This window comes from Mobula hypostoma, chromosome 6, assembly GCF_963921235.1.
Source record: "Mobula hypostoma chromosome 6, sMobHyp1.1, whole genome shotgun sequence".
Classification (NCBI taxonomy): Eukaryota; Metazoa; Chordata; class Chondrichthyes; order Myliobatiformes; family Myliobatidae; genus Mobula; species Mobula hypostoma.
The window spans coordinates 23,069,946-23,086,361 of record NC_086102.1 but is presented as its reverse complement, the minus strand read 5'-3'; the positions used below and the strand labels follow the sequence as shown (position 1 = coordinate 23,086,361).

Here is a 16,416-nt window from a genome sequence, read left to right as displayed (position 1 = left end):
GTCTAGTCATAACCAACCTCTCAAATCATTTCATCACTGTCGGTGTGAGTGCTACCGGGCGATAGTCAGTAAGGCAGCCCACATTATTCTTCTTAGGCACTGGTATAATTGTTGCAAGTGGGAACTTCTGCCCGTAGCAGTGAGAGATTGAAAATGTCCTTGAATACTTCCGCTAGTTGGTCGGCACAGGTTTTCAGAGCCTTACCGGGTACTCCATCTTCTGCCTTGCGAGGGTTCGCTCTCTTTAAAGACAGCCTAACATTGGCCTCTGAGACAGAGATCACAGGATCATCAGGTGCAGCAGGAATCTTCACAGCTGGAGTTGTTCTCCCTTTCAAAGCGTGCATAGAAGGCGTTGGGTTCATCTGGTAGTGAAGCATCGCTGCTATTCATACTATTGGGTTTCGCTTTGCAGACCCTATAGAGACTCACACTGACTGAATGAGCTCTCTCTAAATGACAGACTGTTTCAGTTGAAGAAAGCTGAGTCTGCTTTGGTTGGGAATGTAACAAGATTCACGATATGCATGGACACAATCTTTCAAGTGTGGCCTCCCCAGCCTCTTCTACAACCGTAGCCTAACTCATATACTGAACCTGGCTTATAAACCTGGCCCAAAATGCCCACTGTTTATTCATTTTCATAGATATTGCTGGACCTGCTGAGTTCCTCCAGCAGTTCGTGTGTGTTGCTCTGGATTTCCAGCATCTTCAGAATTTCTCATGTTTATACACTCGATGGCCTGACTACGCATGTCAAAGGCCTTCATCGCCTTCCTGTCTACCTACGGCACCAGACTTAGGGGCCCTGTACTTGTACCCTTTCATTTCTCTATTCTACAACACACCCCAGGGCCCGACTTTTCACTGTATAAGCCCTACCCTGATTTGTCTTCCCAAAATGGAGCACCTCACACTTATCCGAATTAAATTCTGTTTACCATTTCTTGATCCACTTACGCAGCTGACCAAGATCCCACTGTAATTCTTGATAACCATCTTCCCTGTCTATGATACCACCTATTGAGAGGGATAGTAAATCAGCCATGATGGAATGGCTATGCAGACTCGACAGGCCAAATGGCCAAATTCTGCTCATTAAGCAACTGAGTGTATAAAAATGAGAAATTCTGCAGATGCTGAAAATCCGAAGCAACACACACAAAATGCGAGTGGAACAAAATGTCTTATGGTTTTATGGTCCATTTTGAAGTCATATCCAATGACTTGAACAGTGTATTGTCTTCTGAATTGTTGTCATAGATGACAAATAACAATAGATTAAACGCTTACCCCTGAGGGACATTACTAATCATTGGCCTCCAGTCTAAAAAATAATCTTCCAACATCATCCTCTGTTTCCTACTTTTAAGCCAATTGTGTGTCCATTTAGCAAGCTCTCCCTAGATTTCTTGTGACCTAAATTCCTATAGCAGCCTACCATGTAAACCTAAGCAAACTCCTCACTGAATTCCAAATAGACTACATCTACCTGTCCCCATCGACCGTTTAGTTGCTTTTTAAAAAAAAATCAATCAAATTTGTGAAATGTAATCTCCCATGCACAAAGCCATGCTAGCAATTCCTCATTAATTTTGTCTTTCCAAGTGAATTATATCTTATCCATCAGAATCCCCTCTAGTAACTGGTCTATAGTTCTCAGGTTTTTCTTTGCAGCTCTTCTTAAATAAAGACATAACATTAACTAACCGCCAACCTCTGCCATCAGATGATAACACTGAACAGACAAGAGGTGAGCATCGGCACCTAGCAAGGTACATCCTTCCAATGAGGATAGATGCCCCTTCACATCCGGCCACACCATTTTGTCTCATTTGTTCTCCATGTAAGGGGTTGCCACTAGCAATCTGCCCATGTACTCTAGGATCTTCATGATGTTGTGAATAAGTAAAACTATAAAAGGAATGGATTGTCTTGTGTGCCATTAGGCCTGGAGGAGAGGTATTTATTATAATATTTAAATCGTCTTGGATTGCAGCCAACATACTCTACTATAACAGTGCTTTTTTTTGTTCTGTAGAAGATCATCTTACCAACACTCAATGTCTTGGCAGAAGCTCTGATGTTGACACTGATTTATGTGCTCCACATGACTAAAAATCTGTTCTTTTTGGTAGTGCATAACTATTCAAATGCCGATTTAATCATCTTGTTACCTCAAAGAAGGAAAGTAGCCTTAAAAATCAGTAGACCATGGTCCTTGCTGGGTAGATAGGGTCATAAAGAGAGCTATTATATAGGGAATAACAGGAGACAATCAAAAAGAGGGAATCGGGGAATAGAGATCCATAAATCCTTGAAAGTGACATCACAGGTAGATAAGGTTTTCAGGAGAGCTATTGGCACATGGCTTTCATAAATCAATGCATTGAGTATAGATGTAATGTTGAAGTTGTATAAGACGTCGCTAATGTATAAGGCCAAATTTGGAGTATTTTGTGCAATTCTTGTCACCTACCTAAAGGAAAGATATCAATAAGGTTAAAAGAATACAGAGAAAATTTGCAAGAATGGTGCTGGGACTTGAGAACCTGAGTTATAGGCAAAGATGAAAGGGTTAGGACTTTATTCCCTGGAGTGTAAGAGAATGAGGGGAGATTTAATGGAGGTGTGTAAAATTATGAGCAGTGTAGATATTTTAGTCAGAGGGTGGTGAATGTGTGGAATTTGTTACCACAGGCAGATGTGGAGGACAGATCGTTGGGTATATTTAAGGCAGAGTTTGATAGGTTCTTAATTGGACCCAGCATCAAAGGTTATGGGGAGGGTATGGGGTTGAGGAGGGGATAGAAGGATCAGCCATGATTGAATGGTGCAGCAGACCCAATGGGCCTAATGGCCTAATTCTGCTCCTATGTCTTATAGTCTTATGGTAAATGCAAGCAGGCTACCCCCTGAGGTTGAGTGAGACTGGAACTAGAGGTCATAAGTTAAAGGTGAAAAGTGAAATATTTAAAAGGAAGCTGAGGGGGAGCTTCCTCCCTCAGAGGGTGGTGTGAATGTGGAGTGAGCTGCCGGCAGAGTTGATGGACGTGGGTCTGAATGCAGCACTTAAAAGAAGTTTGGATAAGTGCATTGACGGGAGGGGCATGGAGGGCAATGGTCTACATGTGGTTTGATGTGACTGTTCAGAATAACAACTTGGCATGGAGTAGTTGAGTCAAAGGGCCTGTTTCTGTGTCTGTCTTCTCAATGAATCTGATGTTATGAAAGGAGACTTTCAGTGCTATTTGAGCTCTGCTATAACAGTGCATCCACATACAAATTATTAAGCAATAGTGAGCCTTTACCAGCCCCATATTACAAGGCATTCCTTGATATATTACAGACTATTGACCTCCTACGTACTGCAGCAAAATAACACCGCCTTATATATTACAGGTAGATTGCACAGCAATACCCAGCAGGTCAGAATTTCCTCAAGGCTATTCATCTTCCATCAATTTAATGGCAGTGCACTGGAAACTCCATCGGTGCACACTAATCTGATTTGTGCTGATGACTTAGGACAGGTAATGAGGAAATTCACCTTGCTCCCTGGTGTCCCAGTGGAAATATTCACAGGCAGCAGTAGGCTGCCTAGTAGCAACCTCGTATGTGTGATAGGACCCCAGCATTCTCTATGTTATTTAAAGGTTTTCTTGATTATTTTCCTGACAATCTTATTATTCCTTTTCCTGAGTGAGAGTGGAATGTCGGATAACATAATTGGACATAAATTGTGTACTGTTCTCATCCCTGTAGTTCAATTCTTTTGGGCACATGGGGCTCGCCAGCTATGTATGGCAGTTCGTCTAGGAGAAGGAAAACTCTGATCTCAAACCTCCGCTGCCTTGCCGAGATCCCGCTCATGGGGAAGGATTCGGGAGTAAACCCCCAAGGAAAAATATAGCTGGAATTCCTAAGGCAGTCCTACGTTGAGTTCAACACTGACTGGCAACTCCTACAACGCCACTGGCCAGACTGTATCGGTCTCTCCCATTCCTTTGGATTCATCATCTGCATGGAGAGGTGGAGCCTGCTGCCTGGGCAATCGTTAGCCCTCCATATTGTGCTGCCCTGGCTTGCATATCACATAGGACGCAATATCCGTGGTTGACCCCAACTAACAGAGGGCTTTCTCCAGTTCAATTCTTTAACATTTGAGACGTACATGATTTTAACTTCTGCTGAGGAAGTTCTGCAAGAAGAGGTCCAGTTAAGTGTGGATTAAATGGTCTCTTTATGGCCTGGGATAAACAGGTCTTCTAGTCTCGAAGGCTTCTGAGGCAACTTCCACATGGATACTAACAGCACTGACTCTTCGGACTCTGAGTCGGATCTCCTCCTGTTTATTCTAGACTATTTTAACCCAGAAACCTTCCTTCGATTCATTGAAGAGGGGTCCAGGCCCTTTGAACTAGGACAGCGTGGAAACATTCATTCCCACTGCCCCAAAATTCTCTTCTCCTTCTCATAGTCATGAGTCGCCTCATGCCGGAGATTATTTCCTCAATATGGGCATAGCTTTAAGATGTTTAGAGAAAGGGGAATAAAGAGCCAATCAACTTCTGCCTTAAATGCCCCCAGTGACCTGGCCTCCACAGACACCCGGGTCAATGAATTCCACAGATTCAATAGTATAGTTATAACTCTGGCATCCATCCAGCATTTTGGAAAATTGCCCAAATATAAATAATTCCTAGAGAGCAGTATAAGTCCAGTCTGTCTAATTTGCGATGCACTCAGTCTACTCTCAGTAATGCCGCGGTCCAGTGGTGTAGTGGTTAGCACAATCACATTACAGCACGATCCCCGATTGGGGTTTGATTCTCGCCGCCGTCTGTACAGAGCCTGTACTGAGCGAGTTTTCTCCAGGCTCTCGCAATCCAAATATGTATGATTAGGGTGAGGGTTAGGAATCTGTGGGCCTGCTATGCTGGTGCCAAAAGCATGGCGACACTGTGCTCCCAACACATCAGTTTGATTTGCCAAGAATGACGCACTATAATTCGATCTACTGAACATCTGAGTAATAAAGATAAGTCTTTATTTTTATGAGCACCAAAGTAATGGTAAGTCTCATCAACAGTACCGTCAAAGAGTGGTGTGAGTGTGGAATGAGCTGCCTGCAGAAATCATAGTCATAGAAATTATAGCAGAGAAATAGGCTCTTTGGCCCACCTAGTCCATCCTGAACCATTTAAACTGCCTATTCCCATTGTCCTGCACTGAGACCATGGCAGTCCACACCCCTATCATCCATGTACTTATCCAAACTTCTCTTAAAAGTTGAAATTGAGCTTGCATGCAGCACTTGTGTTAGCAGCTCATTCCACACTCCCGCGACCTTCTGAGTGAAGAATTTTCCTCTTACACTTTTCACCTTTCACCCTTAACCTATGACCTCAACCTCAGTGGAAAAAGCTTGCTTGCATTTACTCTGTCTATACCCCTCCCTCATAACTTTGTATACCTCTATCAGATCTCCTCTCAACCTTCTACGTATTATGGAATAAAGTCCTAAACTATTCAATCTTTCCTTATAACTCAGGTCCTCCAGACCTGGCAACATCCTTGTAAATTTTCTCTGCACTCTCTCAACCTTATTTGCATCCTTTCTGTAGGTAGATGACCAAAACTGCACACAATTCTCCAAATCAGGCTTCACCAATGTCTTATATAACTTAAACATTAAATCCCATACATTGATTTATGAAGGTCAAAATCCAAAAGCTTTCTTTACCACCCTATCTACCTGTGATGCCACTTTCCATGAATTATGGACCTGTGTTCCCAGATCCCTTTGTTCTACTGTACTACTCAGTGCCCTACCATTAACTGCATAAGATCTGTCCTGGCTGGTCCTACCATTGTTCAACATATTACACTTGTCTGCATTAAATTCCATGTGCCATTTTTCAGTTCTTTTTTTCAGCTGGTCCATATCCTGTTGCAAGCTCTGATAATTTTCCTCACTGTCCACCACACCCCGAATCTTGGTGTCATCTGCAAATTTGCTGATCCAGTTAACCACATTATCATCCAGATCATTGATATAGATGACAAATAACAACGGACCCAGCACTGATCCCTGAGGCACTCCACTAGTCACAGGCCTCCAGTCAGAGAGGTAACCATCTACTATCACTCTCTGGCTTCTCCCACAAAGCCAATGTCTAAACCAACTTCCTACCACATCTTTAATGCCAAGCAATTGAACCCCTTGAAGTTAGGCCCTGGGGATTTATCTGCCCTAATTTGTGTCAAGACAGCAAACATCCCCTCCTCTGTAATCTGTATAGGGTCCATAACGTCACTGCTGCTTTACCTCACTTTTATAGAATCTGTATCCATCTGCCGAGTAAATACAGATGCAAAAAAATTCACCTATGATCTCCCCCATCTTTTTTGGCTCCATGCATAGATTACCAGAGGACCAATTTTATCCCTTGCAGCCCTTTTGCTCTTAATATATCTGTAGAATCCCTTAGGAGTCTCCTTCAGCTTGTCTGCTAGAACAACCTTGTGCCTTCTTTTAGCCCTCCTGATTTTTTTCTTAAGTGTTCTCTCACATTTCTTATACTTCATAAGTACCTCATTTGTTCTCACTGCCTATCAGTCCATGCCAAGCTATTGTTTACGTCTGTCTCAATGCGTGCTGGAGAGACTGATTCATTTGCTGAATTGAACATTGTGCACCCCAGTTTCTGTTATTTACAACTGAACCTCTTGACCATGCCTGCATGCTTTTATGCATTGAGTTCTGGCCATATGACTGGCTGATTAGATATTTGCATTAACGAGCAGGTGCACAATAAACACCGAGTGTACATTTATATACATTAGGATTTTGCTTGGTGTGTTGGTCAGGGTGTGAATGCAACAAAACAACATCAACATTCAATGATTATAAAGGATTATATAAAAATAAAAAATAAAACTAATAAAGTGAGTTATTAACAGATGGATATGGAACAAAATTTTCATAAAAAAATAAATACCAGCAGGGTATTTACAATGTAAACAGCTTTATAAAAAGCGGCTTAATTTGTCTACATGGCAGTGTAGTGACGGGGATAATAGAAAGAGAGGAATGGGGATCGAACTAGAATGATTGATCAGATCAACTGACTGAGGAAGAAACATTTAAAATGCTGTGAAGTCTTTGTTGCAAAAGCCCTATCAATTTTCATAAAGGAGCTTTTGGTAAAGGCTGTTTGCAGGGTGAGTAAGTTGTTCGATTCCCTCTTGTTGTCAAGGGCCATTACCTGGCACTTCTGGGGAATGAATGCTGCTTGTACTCTTCATACAAGAAGAGCCAGTGTGATTTGTTTTTAATCTTTGATTTGACCGCAAGAAACTGCAGTGTGCCCAGCACGTCACGGAAACCGGTCTCTCCTCCATGGACTCTGTCTACACTTCTTGCTGCTCCAGTGAAACAGCCAGCGTCATCCAAGACTCATTCCACTCCTGCTGTACTTTCTTCCACCCCGTCCTATCAGGCAAAATACGCAAAAGCCTGAAAGTACATACCACCAAGTTCGAGGACATTTTTGATCCCACTGATAAGAATGAGATGAGGAGGATTTTCTTCCTTCAAAGAGCTTTGTATCTTGAAAATTCTTTACGAAGTAATTTACATTAATGATCTAGTGGGGGGAAGAAGTGTGAAGTTTATGAGTTTGCGATGATACAAACTTAGATGGAAAGGTATGTTGTGAGGAGGACATTGTGATTCTGGAACAGGATAGAGAGAGATTAAATGACTGGGAAAGGAGCTGGCAAATGGAGTTTAATGCAAGGAAGTCTGATGACAAGCACATTGGTATGAGAAATTGAAAGGTCGGTTATTATCTAAGTGAAGAGAGACTGTATATGAGTGAAGTTCAGAGGAATCTAGGTGTTCTATGGTATGAATTTCAAAAAGTTGGCAGGCAAGTCCAACAATTAGTTAGGAAGACAAATAACAATTTGGTCTTTATTGCGAATGGGTTTGATGTTTAAGAATAGGGAGGTTTTGCTGAAGTTGTACATGGTATCAGTGAGTCCCATGTGGGAAAACCATGTATGTCTTTTGTCTCCTTACCTTGAAAAGGGTATTAGAGGCATTTCAAAGGAGGAACGCAGGAAAAATCTTGCACAAAGAGGGTTACGCTATCAAGAAGTACTAGACAGCTTTGGTTTGTATTCCGTGGAGTTTAGAAGGATAAAGAGTCATCTTATTCAAAGTTCAAAGTAAAGGTATTATCAAAGTATATATGTTACCATATACAACCCTGAGATTCATTTTCTTGCGGGTCTGCATAGTAAATTCAAGAATCATAATAGAATCAATGAAAGACCACATCCAGCAGGATGGAAAAACAACCAATGTGCAAAAGATAACAAACTGAAAATACAATAGAAAAAGAAAGAAATATAATTATAAATAACTAATAAATATTGAGATATGAGATGAAGAGTCCTTGAAAGTGATTCCATAAGTTGTGGGAACAGTTCAATGACGAGGCGAGTGAAGTTATTCCCACTGGTTCAATAGACTGATAGTTGAGGTAATAACTGTTCCTGAACTTGGCGGTGTGAGTCCTGAAGCTCCTGTACCCCCTTCCTGATGGCAGCAATGAGAAGAGGACAAACAAGTATGATCCCAAGGGATTTCAAGAGACTGCAAATAGTGGAATCTGGAGCAAAGAGAGAAAGTGCTGCAGGAACTAAATGGGTCAAGCAACATCTAGGAGGTAAAAGAATGATCAACATTTTGGATTGGATTGCTACATCAGGACTGAAAATGAACAAGTTCAGAGCGATCTAGGTACTGTCCTGATAGAGGGTCCTGACCTAAGACATTGCCTGTCCTTTGCCTCCACAGATTCTTCCAGCAGTTCATTTTTTACTTATAAGGGTAGGTGTTAACATGTTTTTAAAAATGGGAGAATCAAAACCAAGAGGTGAACCCCTAACATGTATTTCTCAAAAGTCATTGAAGACTGGTGAAGTCCCTAAGGACTGGAAATGGGCTAACGTCCTGGTACTTAAAAGGGTGACCACACTGACCCTGGTAACCATAGACCAGCGAGCTTAATGTGTATCAAAGGTAAGATAATGGAAACAATAATAAAGAGTGAGATGGAAAAGCAGATGATATGAACAGGTCTGTTAGCAAAAAGCCAGCATGGGTTCAGAAAGGAGAAATCATGCTGGAGTTCAATGAAGAGGCAACTAAAATTTATGATAACAATAGAGTGGTTGATATCATTTACTTGGACTTTCAAAAGGCTTTTGACAATGTACCCCACGAGAGGTTAATAATCAAATTACAGGAGGTAGGCATTCAGGGTAAGGTGTGCGAATGGGTGCAGAAACAGAAAACAACAAGTTATAGAGAGAGGATCACTTTCACATCTAGATGATGTTGAAAGTGAGGTTCTGCAGGGACTGGTTTTGGGGTCACTGCTGTTTTTAATTTACATTAATGATCTGGATAAGCACATAACAAATAAACAAGTAAAGTTTGCCAATGACACAAAATTAGGGGAACAAGCTGATAACATTCAGGCAGTAGAATCAATACAGTTAGATCTAAACAAAATCCAGATGTGGGCAGATAAATGACAGATGAAACTTAATGTAAGTAAATGTGAAGTATTACATCCAGGAAGTAAAAATTTTAGATACTGTATAAATATACAATGGAGGGCCTTGCATTAGAAAGTTCACGCAATGAGAAGGATTTGGCTGTCCTGGTAGACTCATCACTATCAACATCTAGACAACGCACAAAAGCGATTCGGAAGGCTAATAGAATGTTGTGCTATATAGTGCACTCAGTGGAGTTCAAGTCCAGAGAAGTTCTCCTTAAGCTGTATAATGTACTTGTGAAGCTTAACCTTGAGTACTGTGTACAATTTTGGTCTCCATATTGTGTGAGGGATGTGAAGGCACTGGGGAGAGTTCAGAGAAGGGTGACTGGACTCATTCCAAGTTTGCAGGGTATGACCTATGAAGAAAGATTGAAAGAATTAAATCTTTTTAGCCTTAGTAGTCAGAGAATGTGAGGAGACATGATAGAAGTGTTCAATATCATTATGGGTATAAGTAAGGTGGATGCCAGCCGCAACTTCAAAATCAATCCATCAACGAGGACGTGAAGACATAGGTAGAGACTGGTTAAAGGAAGATTTCAGATTGACATCAGGAAGCATTTCTTTACACAGCGATCTGTGGACACATGGAACAAACTACCTAGTTGTGCAGTTGAGAGTAGTATCTTAGAGACTTTCAAATCAAAACTCAGTGGTAATTTCAACACACTGTGTGAATGGAAAAGTGACAGGCTTTGTTGGACAGAATGACCAAAAACTTGCTAATGTTTATAATTACAAAATAAAGGACCAGTCATTTAAAACTGAGGTATTTGAAAAATTTCTATTCTGAGAGTATAGTGAATCTCTGGTCTTCTTTGCCCCAACTGTGATGAGGGTGGCTCAATGGATATGCGTAAGGCAGAGACAGTTAAATATTTGAAAGTTCAAAAAAATGAGGGTTAATGGAACTGGCATAGAACAAGAGTAGAGGGCCATGAAAAATCAGCCAAGATCATATTGAATGGGCTTGAGGGACCAAGTACCCTAGTCGTATGCCTATTTCCTTGTGTAGTTGTTTATTCAGGGCTAAGGCAGACAGATTATTAAACTACTGGAGATCAGCATTTATGTGTTCAGGTACTTAAAATGAAACTGAGGCAAGTGACGATGTCAGCAATGGTTAGCCAACTGTGGGCTCCAGTGGCAAATTTCAGCTCCCGTTTCTTATCCTTTTACATTGCTTGGACATATTCTATGCGTACACCATATGGGCACGTTGTGTTGGCACTGGAATGTGTGGCAACACTTGTGGGCTTCCCCCAGCACATCCTTTGTTGTTAAGGCAAACGGCACATCTCGCTCTGTACTTCGATGTACAGATGATAAGTGAAACCGAATCTGAATCTGAATCCTGGGTCTTGCCATCAAACTAGACATAAGACTGTGTGAAAAATTCTCCATGGAAGTTCATTCTCAACCACTTCCTGGAAAAACAGTACTGACCACATCATACGCACAAGAGGTTCCGCAGATGCTGGAAACCAGAGCAACACATACAAAATGCTGAATGTCAGACAGAATAAACAGTTGAAGTTTTGGGCCAGTACACCTCATCAAGACTCGAATGTCCTGATAATGGTAATTTAGTAACAACCAGACCTGGTAAATGGGGTTGAATCAATAAAGTTTCACATGTTGGGTAAGTTATAGGCAAGTCGCAATCCTCGTCATTATTACAGTGATATATTAAATACAATGTAAATCAGTAGGAACAATATGTATTTAAATGATCACTCTTGAAAACATGTACAGGAGGCACTTCTCATATGCTTTCAATGGAAAGATACCTTCAGTCTCTATCTATTAAGTACTGTTCATTATCTTGTGTTCCTATGGCAACCAGGAATGAAACTAAATTGTCTTAAATGCCAATGCATTTACAATGCTCCTTAAGTATAGAGCTTTTGAGAATATGGTTTAATTCTGCCTATAAATCATACAACTCTCAGGTTTTTACCTTGCTTGAGTGAACCTAACACATTATCTCAATTTTAAAGCACTTTGCAATTTTTTTTTAATGTTAAACAAAACACTGTAATGTGGCTATTAACATTTTCAGGTATGGTTGATGGAACACCACCATAGTGATGTCAATGTATGTCAATTAAAAATTACCCCCCAAAATAATGAAGTCTTAAAGATCAAATATAATTGTGGTGCAAGATCAGCTTGAGTAACTGGCAGACATTTTATTCACTGCAGTGAATTCCATTTTGCTGCTACTCAGTTGGTGGTCTGACTTCTGAGCAACCTTGGAAGGTCTGTCAATGTAGAAGTTTAAAACATTTACAGGAATACTCTCAGTGAGTATTTGCTTTCATAAATCCTGGGACTGTTGATTGTTCGGCCAGTCTGGCAGAATTGTGTAGAGTGTGGGGTGAATAAAATGGGATTTGTGTAAACAGTGATGGGCGTGGAATGTGGTGAACCATAAATTCCACTGCTATACTGCATGGCACGATGAAATGAAAATTAGTGCTTTAGGGTATCCAAGGACGATTCTCTCTGCCCAACATTCTATGATGATCGAGCATGGCTGTAAGCCTTTAGACTGAGATATGAACCGCCAGCCTTCTGATCTGTTGGCACCAGAGATGCACATGGAAATAGACTGATCTGCCATTCAGATTAGATCACACATGATCTGCTTACAATGCACCTTTCTTCTATATTAGGACAAGAAAGAATTTGTAACAGAATTTGCGTGACAGAATTCTAAGGCAATAGTGTGCTGGATTACCACTACCTGATTTAATTCCAGAGACTTCACTCTCCATTGTAAAGTTAAGCTCCACCTTCACACGCCTTTCCTTAGGATTTGTCCTTCACTGAAGGAAGTATCTTGAGGTGTTTCTGCAGCGTGTCAAGTTCCTAAATCAGGAGTGCCTAACCTGGAATCCATGGACACCTTGCTTAATGGCATTAGTCCATGGCATAAAAAAGGCTGGGAACTCCTGTCCTAAATGGAATTATTTCTTCACTATGTTAATCATAAATCGGACTTTCTAAAAGAAAAATTGCTCTTTTATACCTCAGCAATTAATATTGTAACTTCAATTGCACAGGCACAATTCCACCATTGATAAAATCAGTGGTCCAGACTGAGGATGGAATGGCAACCAACGAGGAGCTGAAGATGTTGGTGACGATCTCCTGCATCCTTCTGGCTGCCCTGCTCCTTTTTGCCCTACTGCTTGTGGTCCGAAGGCGCCGGAGGGAGCAGCGCCTGAAGAGACTGAGGGGTAAGAAGCCATTTAGAAAGCTCGTTGTATGCTTAAAGATTAGCCCATCACTCCTTATACATGTTTATAACTCTCTGCATATGATCTGCCCTATCTTTGTAACCTCCACCAGTCCTGAACCCTCTGAAACAGAGTCATAGAACACCACGGCACTGAAACAGGCTCTTCAGCCCATCTAGTCTCTGCCAAACTATTAATCTCCCGGCAGCTCATTCCACACTTTCATTTCCCTCTGAATAAAAAGGCTCTACCTCATGTATTCCTTAAACATTTCACCCTTCACCCTTAACCCTTAACCCATAACATCTGGTTCTAGTCTCACCCGATCTCAGTCTCAATTTAACCTATCCCTACCCTTCATAATATTGTATATCTCTATCAAATCTTCCCTCAGTCTCCTATGCTCTAGAGAATCAAGTCCTAAACTATTCAACCTTTCCCTATAACTCAAGTCCTTCAGTTCTGGCAAAATTTTTGTAAATTTTCTCTGCACTTTTTCAATCTTACTGATATTTTTCCTGTGGGTAGGTGACCAGAACAGACCAGGTCTTGGGGCTCCTTCAGTCCTGGGCTTTAGCATGATTCTAATTTCAAACCCTCACCTCTGTTTGCTCTCCATTCAGGTACCTGAGCCTCATGACATGGGATTCTCCCCCCACATCTCTCTTCCTCCCAGTCTCCCACTTTCCTTTTCATCTTATGTCTCCTGGTTACACAGCTTGATAAGGTGGTAAAGAAGAGATATGGCATGCTTAAGCACAAGAGGTTCTGCAGATGCTGGAAATCCAGACCAACACACACAAAATGCTAGAGGAGCTCAGCAGATCAGGCCGCATCTATGGAGGGAAATGAACTGTCAATGTTTCTGGCCAAGACCCTCCATCAGAACTAATATAGTATTGAACTCAAGAGTCATAAGGTTATGTTGCAGCTTTATAAAATACCGCTTAGGCCACATCTGGAGAATTGCATTCAGTTCTGGTTGCCCCATTATAAAAAGGAGAGGCTTTGGAAAAGATGTGGAAGGGGTTTCCCGGGACTCTGCCTTGATTAGACGGTATATGCTATCAGGACAGCTTGCACTAGTGTTCTGTCCTTCCAGGTGTCAGAGGCTGAGTGCAGACCTGACAGAAGTTTATAAAATAACAAGAGGCTTAGAAAGCATACACAGCTGGTATCATTTTCCCAGGATCGAAATTCTAATACTAGGGGGCAATGCATTTAATGTGAGAGGGTGGAATTCAAAGGGGATGGGCAGAGCTGGTTTTTTACACCAAAAGTGATGGATGTCTGGAATGCCAGGGGTGGTAGTGGAGGCATTTGCCTGTCCATATTGGAAAAGCAATGTTGAGACTTCATAGCAAGTTTATACCAAACAGTCCCTAACTTCAAAGAGTCCGTCATGAATTATCCTTCCCCGTTCCCAAACTGAGGAACTAGCTTGCAATTCAAGCTGTTGTTTCTGAAAATTGTTTCTTCAATGGTTTGTAAATTAAAGTATTTGAAGGGAAATTAGACAGGCTCATTAATATGCATAGAATGGAGGGATATGGACATTATGGAGATGGAAGAGATTAGTTTGACTTTTAAATCCTAGCTTAATGAGTTTGGCACAACATCATTGGCCAAAGAGCCTGTTCCTCAGCTTTACTGTTCCATGTTCTGTGATCTATGTCAATGTTCTTAAACGGCTCACTGCCATAGTCCTAACCTTTCAAATCTAGCCTTCTACAGTCCAGGTTTTAATCCCTTCATCATCAATCAGCCAGCAGTCTTGAAGATTCCATGGCCATCACCATCCCAGTGCTCTCCATCTGTTTCTATTCATTTGAGATACTCCTTAGAAGCTAGCTCCTTGACCAAGAATGCAGAAATCTATTCTTATAACTCTTTCCCTGACTCGGTGTTATATTTGGTTAAATTTTTTATGACATTGCTTCCTGCAGAGACGTTTAATATTCCTAGGGGAGCTTTATGAATCAAATTGCTGTTAATTTTTGTTTATATAATTTGCATAATTTGAAATTTTTTGTCAACAAGTTAAAATCTTAAGCAAGAGAGTGCAAACACCATAGCACAATACACCAAATGTGTTTTTTTATAAATTAAAGATTTGACACCAACAAAATAACATACATCATCTTTTCTTTTAGATGCCAAAAGCCTTGCTGAGATGTTAATGAGGTAATGTATCGTTATTTTCTGATATTTTTACATGGTTGAACGATTTAGGCATCCACTGTTTTGGCCAGTTTTATGCTAACGGTCATGCAATACAAGAGGGCAACATTGAATCATATTCTAAACTAGACACAGATGAAAGCAAGGCATCTCTGTCTGTCCCTTTGTGTCAAGCCACATTTGCAGTCACTACTGTGGCACGATAGGAGAACAGGAGAATAGTTGGCATCCATGTTAAGATGGCTTGGGAGATATGGCCTATCATGGAGATGGCTGAGTTCTCAAACAAGCCCAATTAGATTGTAAAGTGTGAGTTGGCCCCCACTGGCAGAGACCCACAGCTCTTCAATCGAAGGAAAATAGGCTTGGTTAATCACCACTCAACTCAACTAAGAGCAGCAGAGTGTTTGAATAACATGTCTGTGTCTGTAAACATACTACAGGGTCCCTGGAACAGGCCGTAGACCCATTTATGTGCATTTAACCTACAGGCATCTCACCTATTTCAGTTCAACTTGAATGAAAGTTAGGGCTTGTCTTAGGGGCTAATATGTTGTTCTTTCTCACATTCCCATCTCTTGAGACTTCAGTGCAAAAATCTAGTCTGTTAGTCCCCTGCAGTTCTGAGTTCAGAGGCCTCATCCTTTGACATATCATTCTAAAGTGTCACCTGTTCTCAGCAGATTAACAAGGTACTGTTTAGAAGGCCAGAGGACTAAGCCTTAATGTCTGACTAACATTTTGTTGTTCGTCCATCGTCGTCGTCGATGAAGACCTCGACACCATTATGATGATGATGGTGTCGAGACTAGCGGGTGATTTGGATTTAAGTGAGGGAGAGTTGCGCAGCGTCAGCCTCACTCTCTCTTCCCAATTCCCATCTGGATCCAGTGGCAAGACAGAGTCTAGACGGCTGGAGATGGGACTAGGCGCAGTGGATGACCAGGACATCTTCTGTGTCTTGTCCTGCTCTACACGTTCCACGACGCTTGCAGAGACCGCCTTCTTGTCCGTTGGACCTTCCATTGGTCTCGTCCGCTCAATCCGCCGGAGTCTGTCTTCACATGCTGGGATAGACAACTCCCTATCTCACCGAGGGTTTGAGACTCGTCGGCTACCCTCACCTGGTTTAGCCGGCTTGTCGAAGCCGTTGCCTGGGGTGAGGCTGCTGTCGCCTGCAAACAGCTACGGGGAGCCACAGGTGAGAGCTGAGTGCCAGGTGGGGACCAAAGGTGGACTAACCGCCTTGAAAAGGACGTGACATGTTCCCCCACCAGAGGTGCTACCCCTCCCTGACCCCTCCCTGACACCCCTCAAATATTTACCCCTCAAGTGAATAGCAGACT

General features: G+C 41.7%; 1 protein-coding gene across 2 annotated transcripts in view; it reads left to right on the top strand.

Annotated features, from left to right (window-relative positions):
* The window catches only part of LOC134347866 (cell adhesion molecule DSCAM-like), an 804,792-nt gene that overhangs the window by 734,247 nt on the left and 54,129 nt on the right, over positions 1-16,416 (top strand). For both annotated transcript variants that reach the window (XM_063050412.1, XM_063050413.1), the window contains 2 exons: positions 12,713-12,889; positions 15,043-15,073. In XM_063050412.1, the coding sequence (XP_062906482.1) occupies positions 12,713-12,889; positions 15,043-15,073 (208 nt within the window). The remainder of the gene's footprint in view (positions 1-12,712; positions 12,890-15,042; positions 15,074-16,416) is intronic.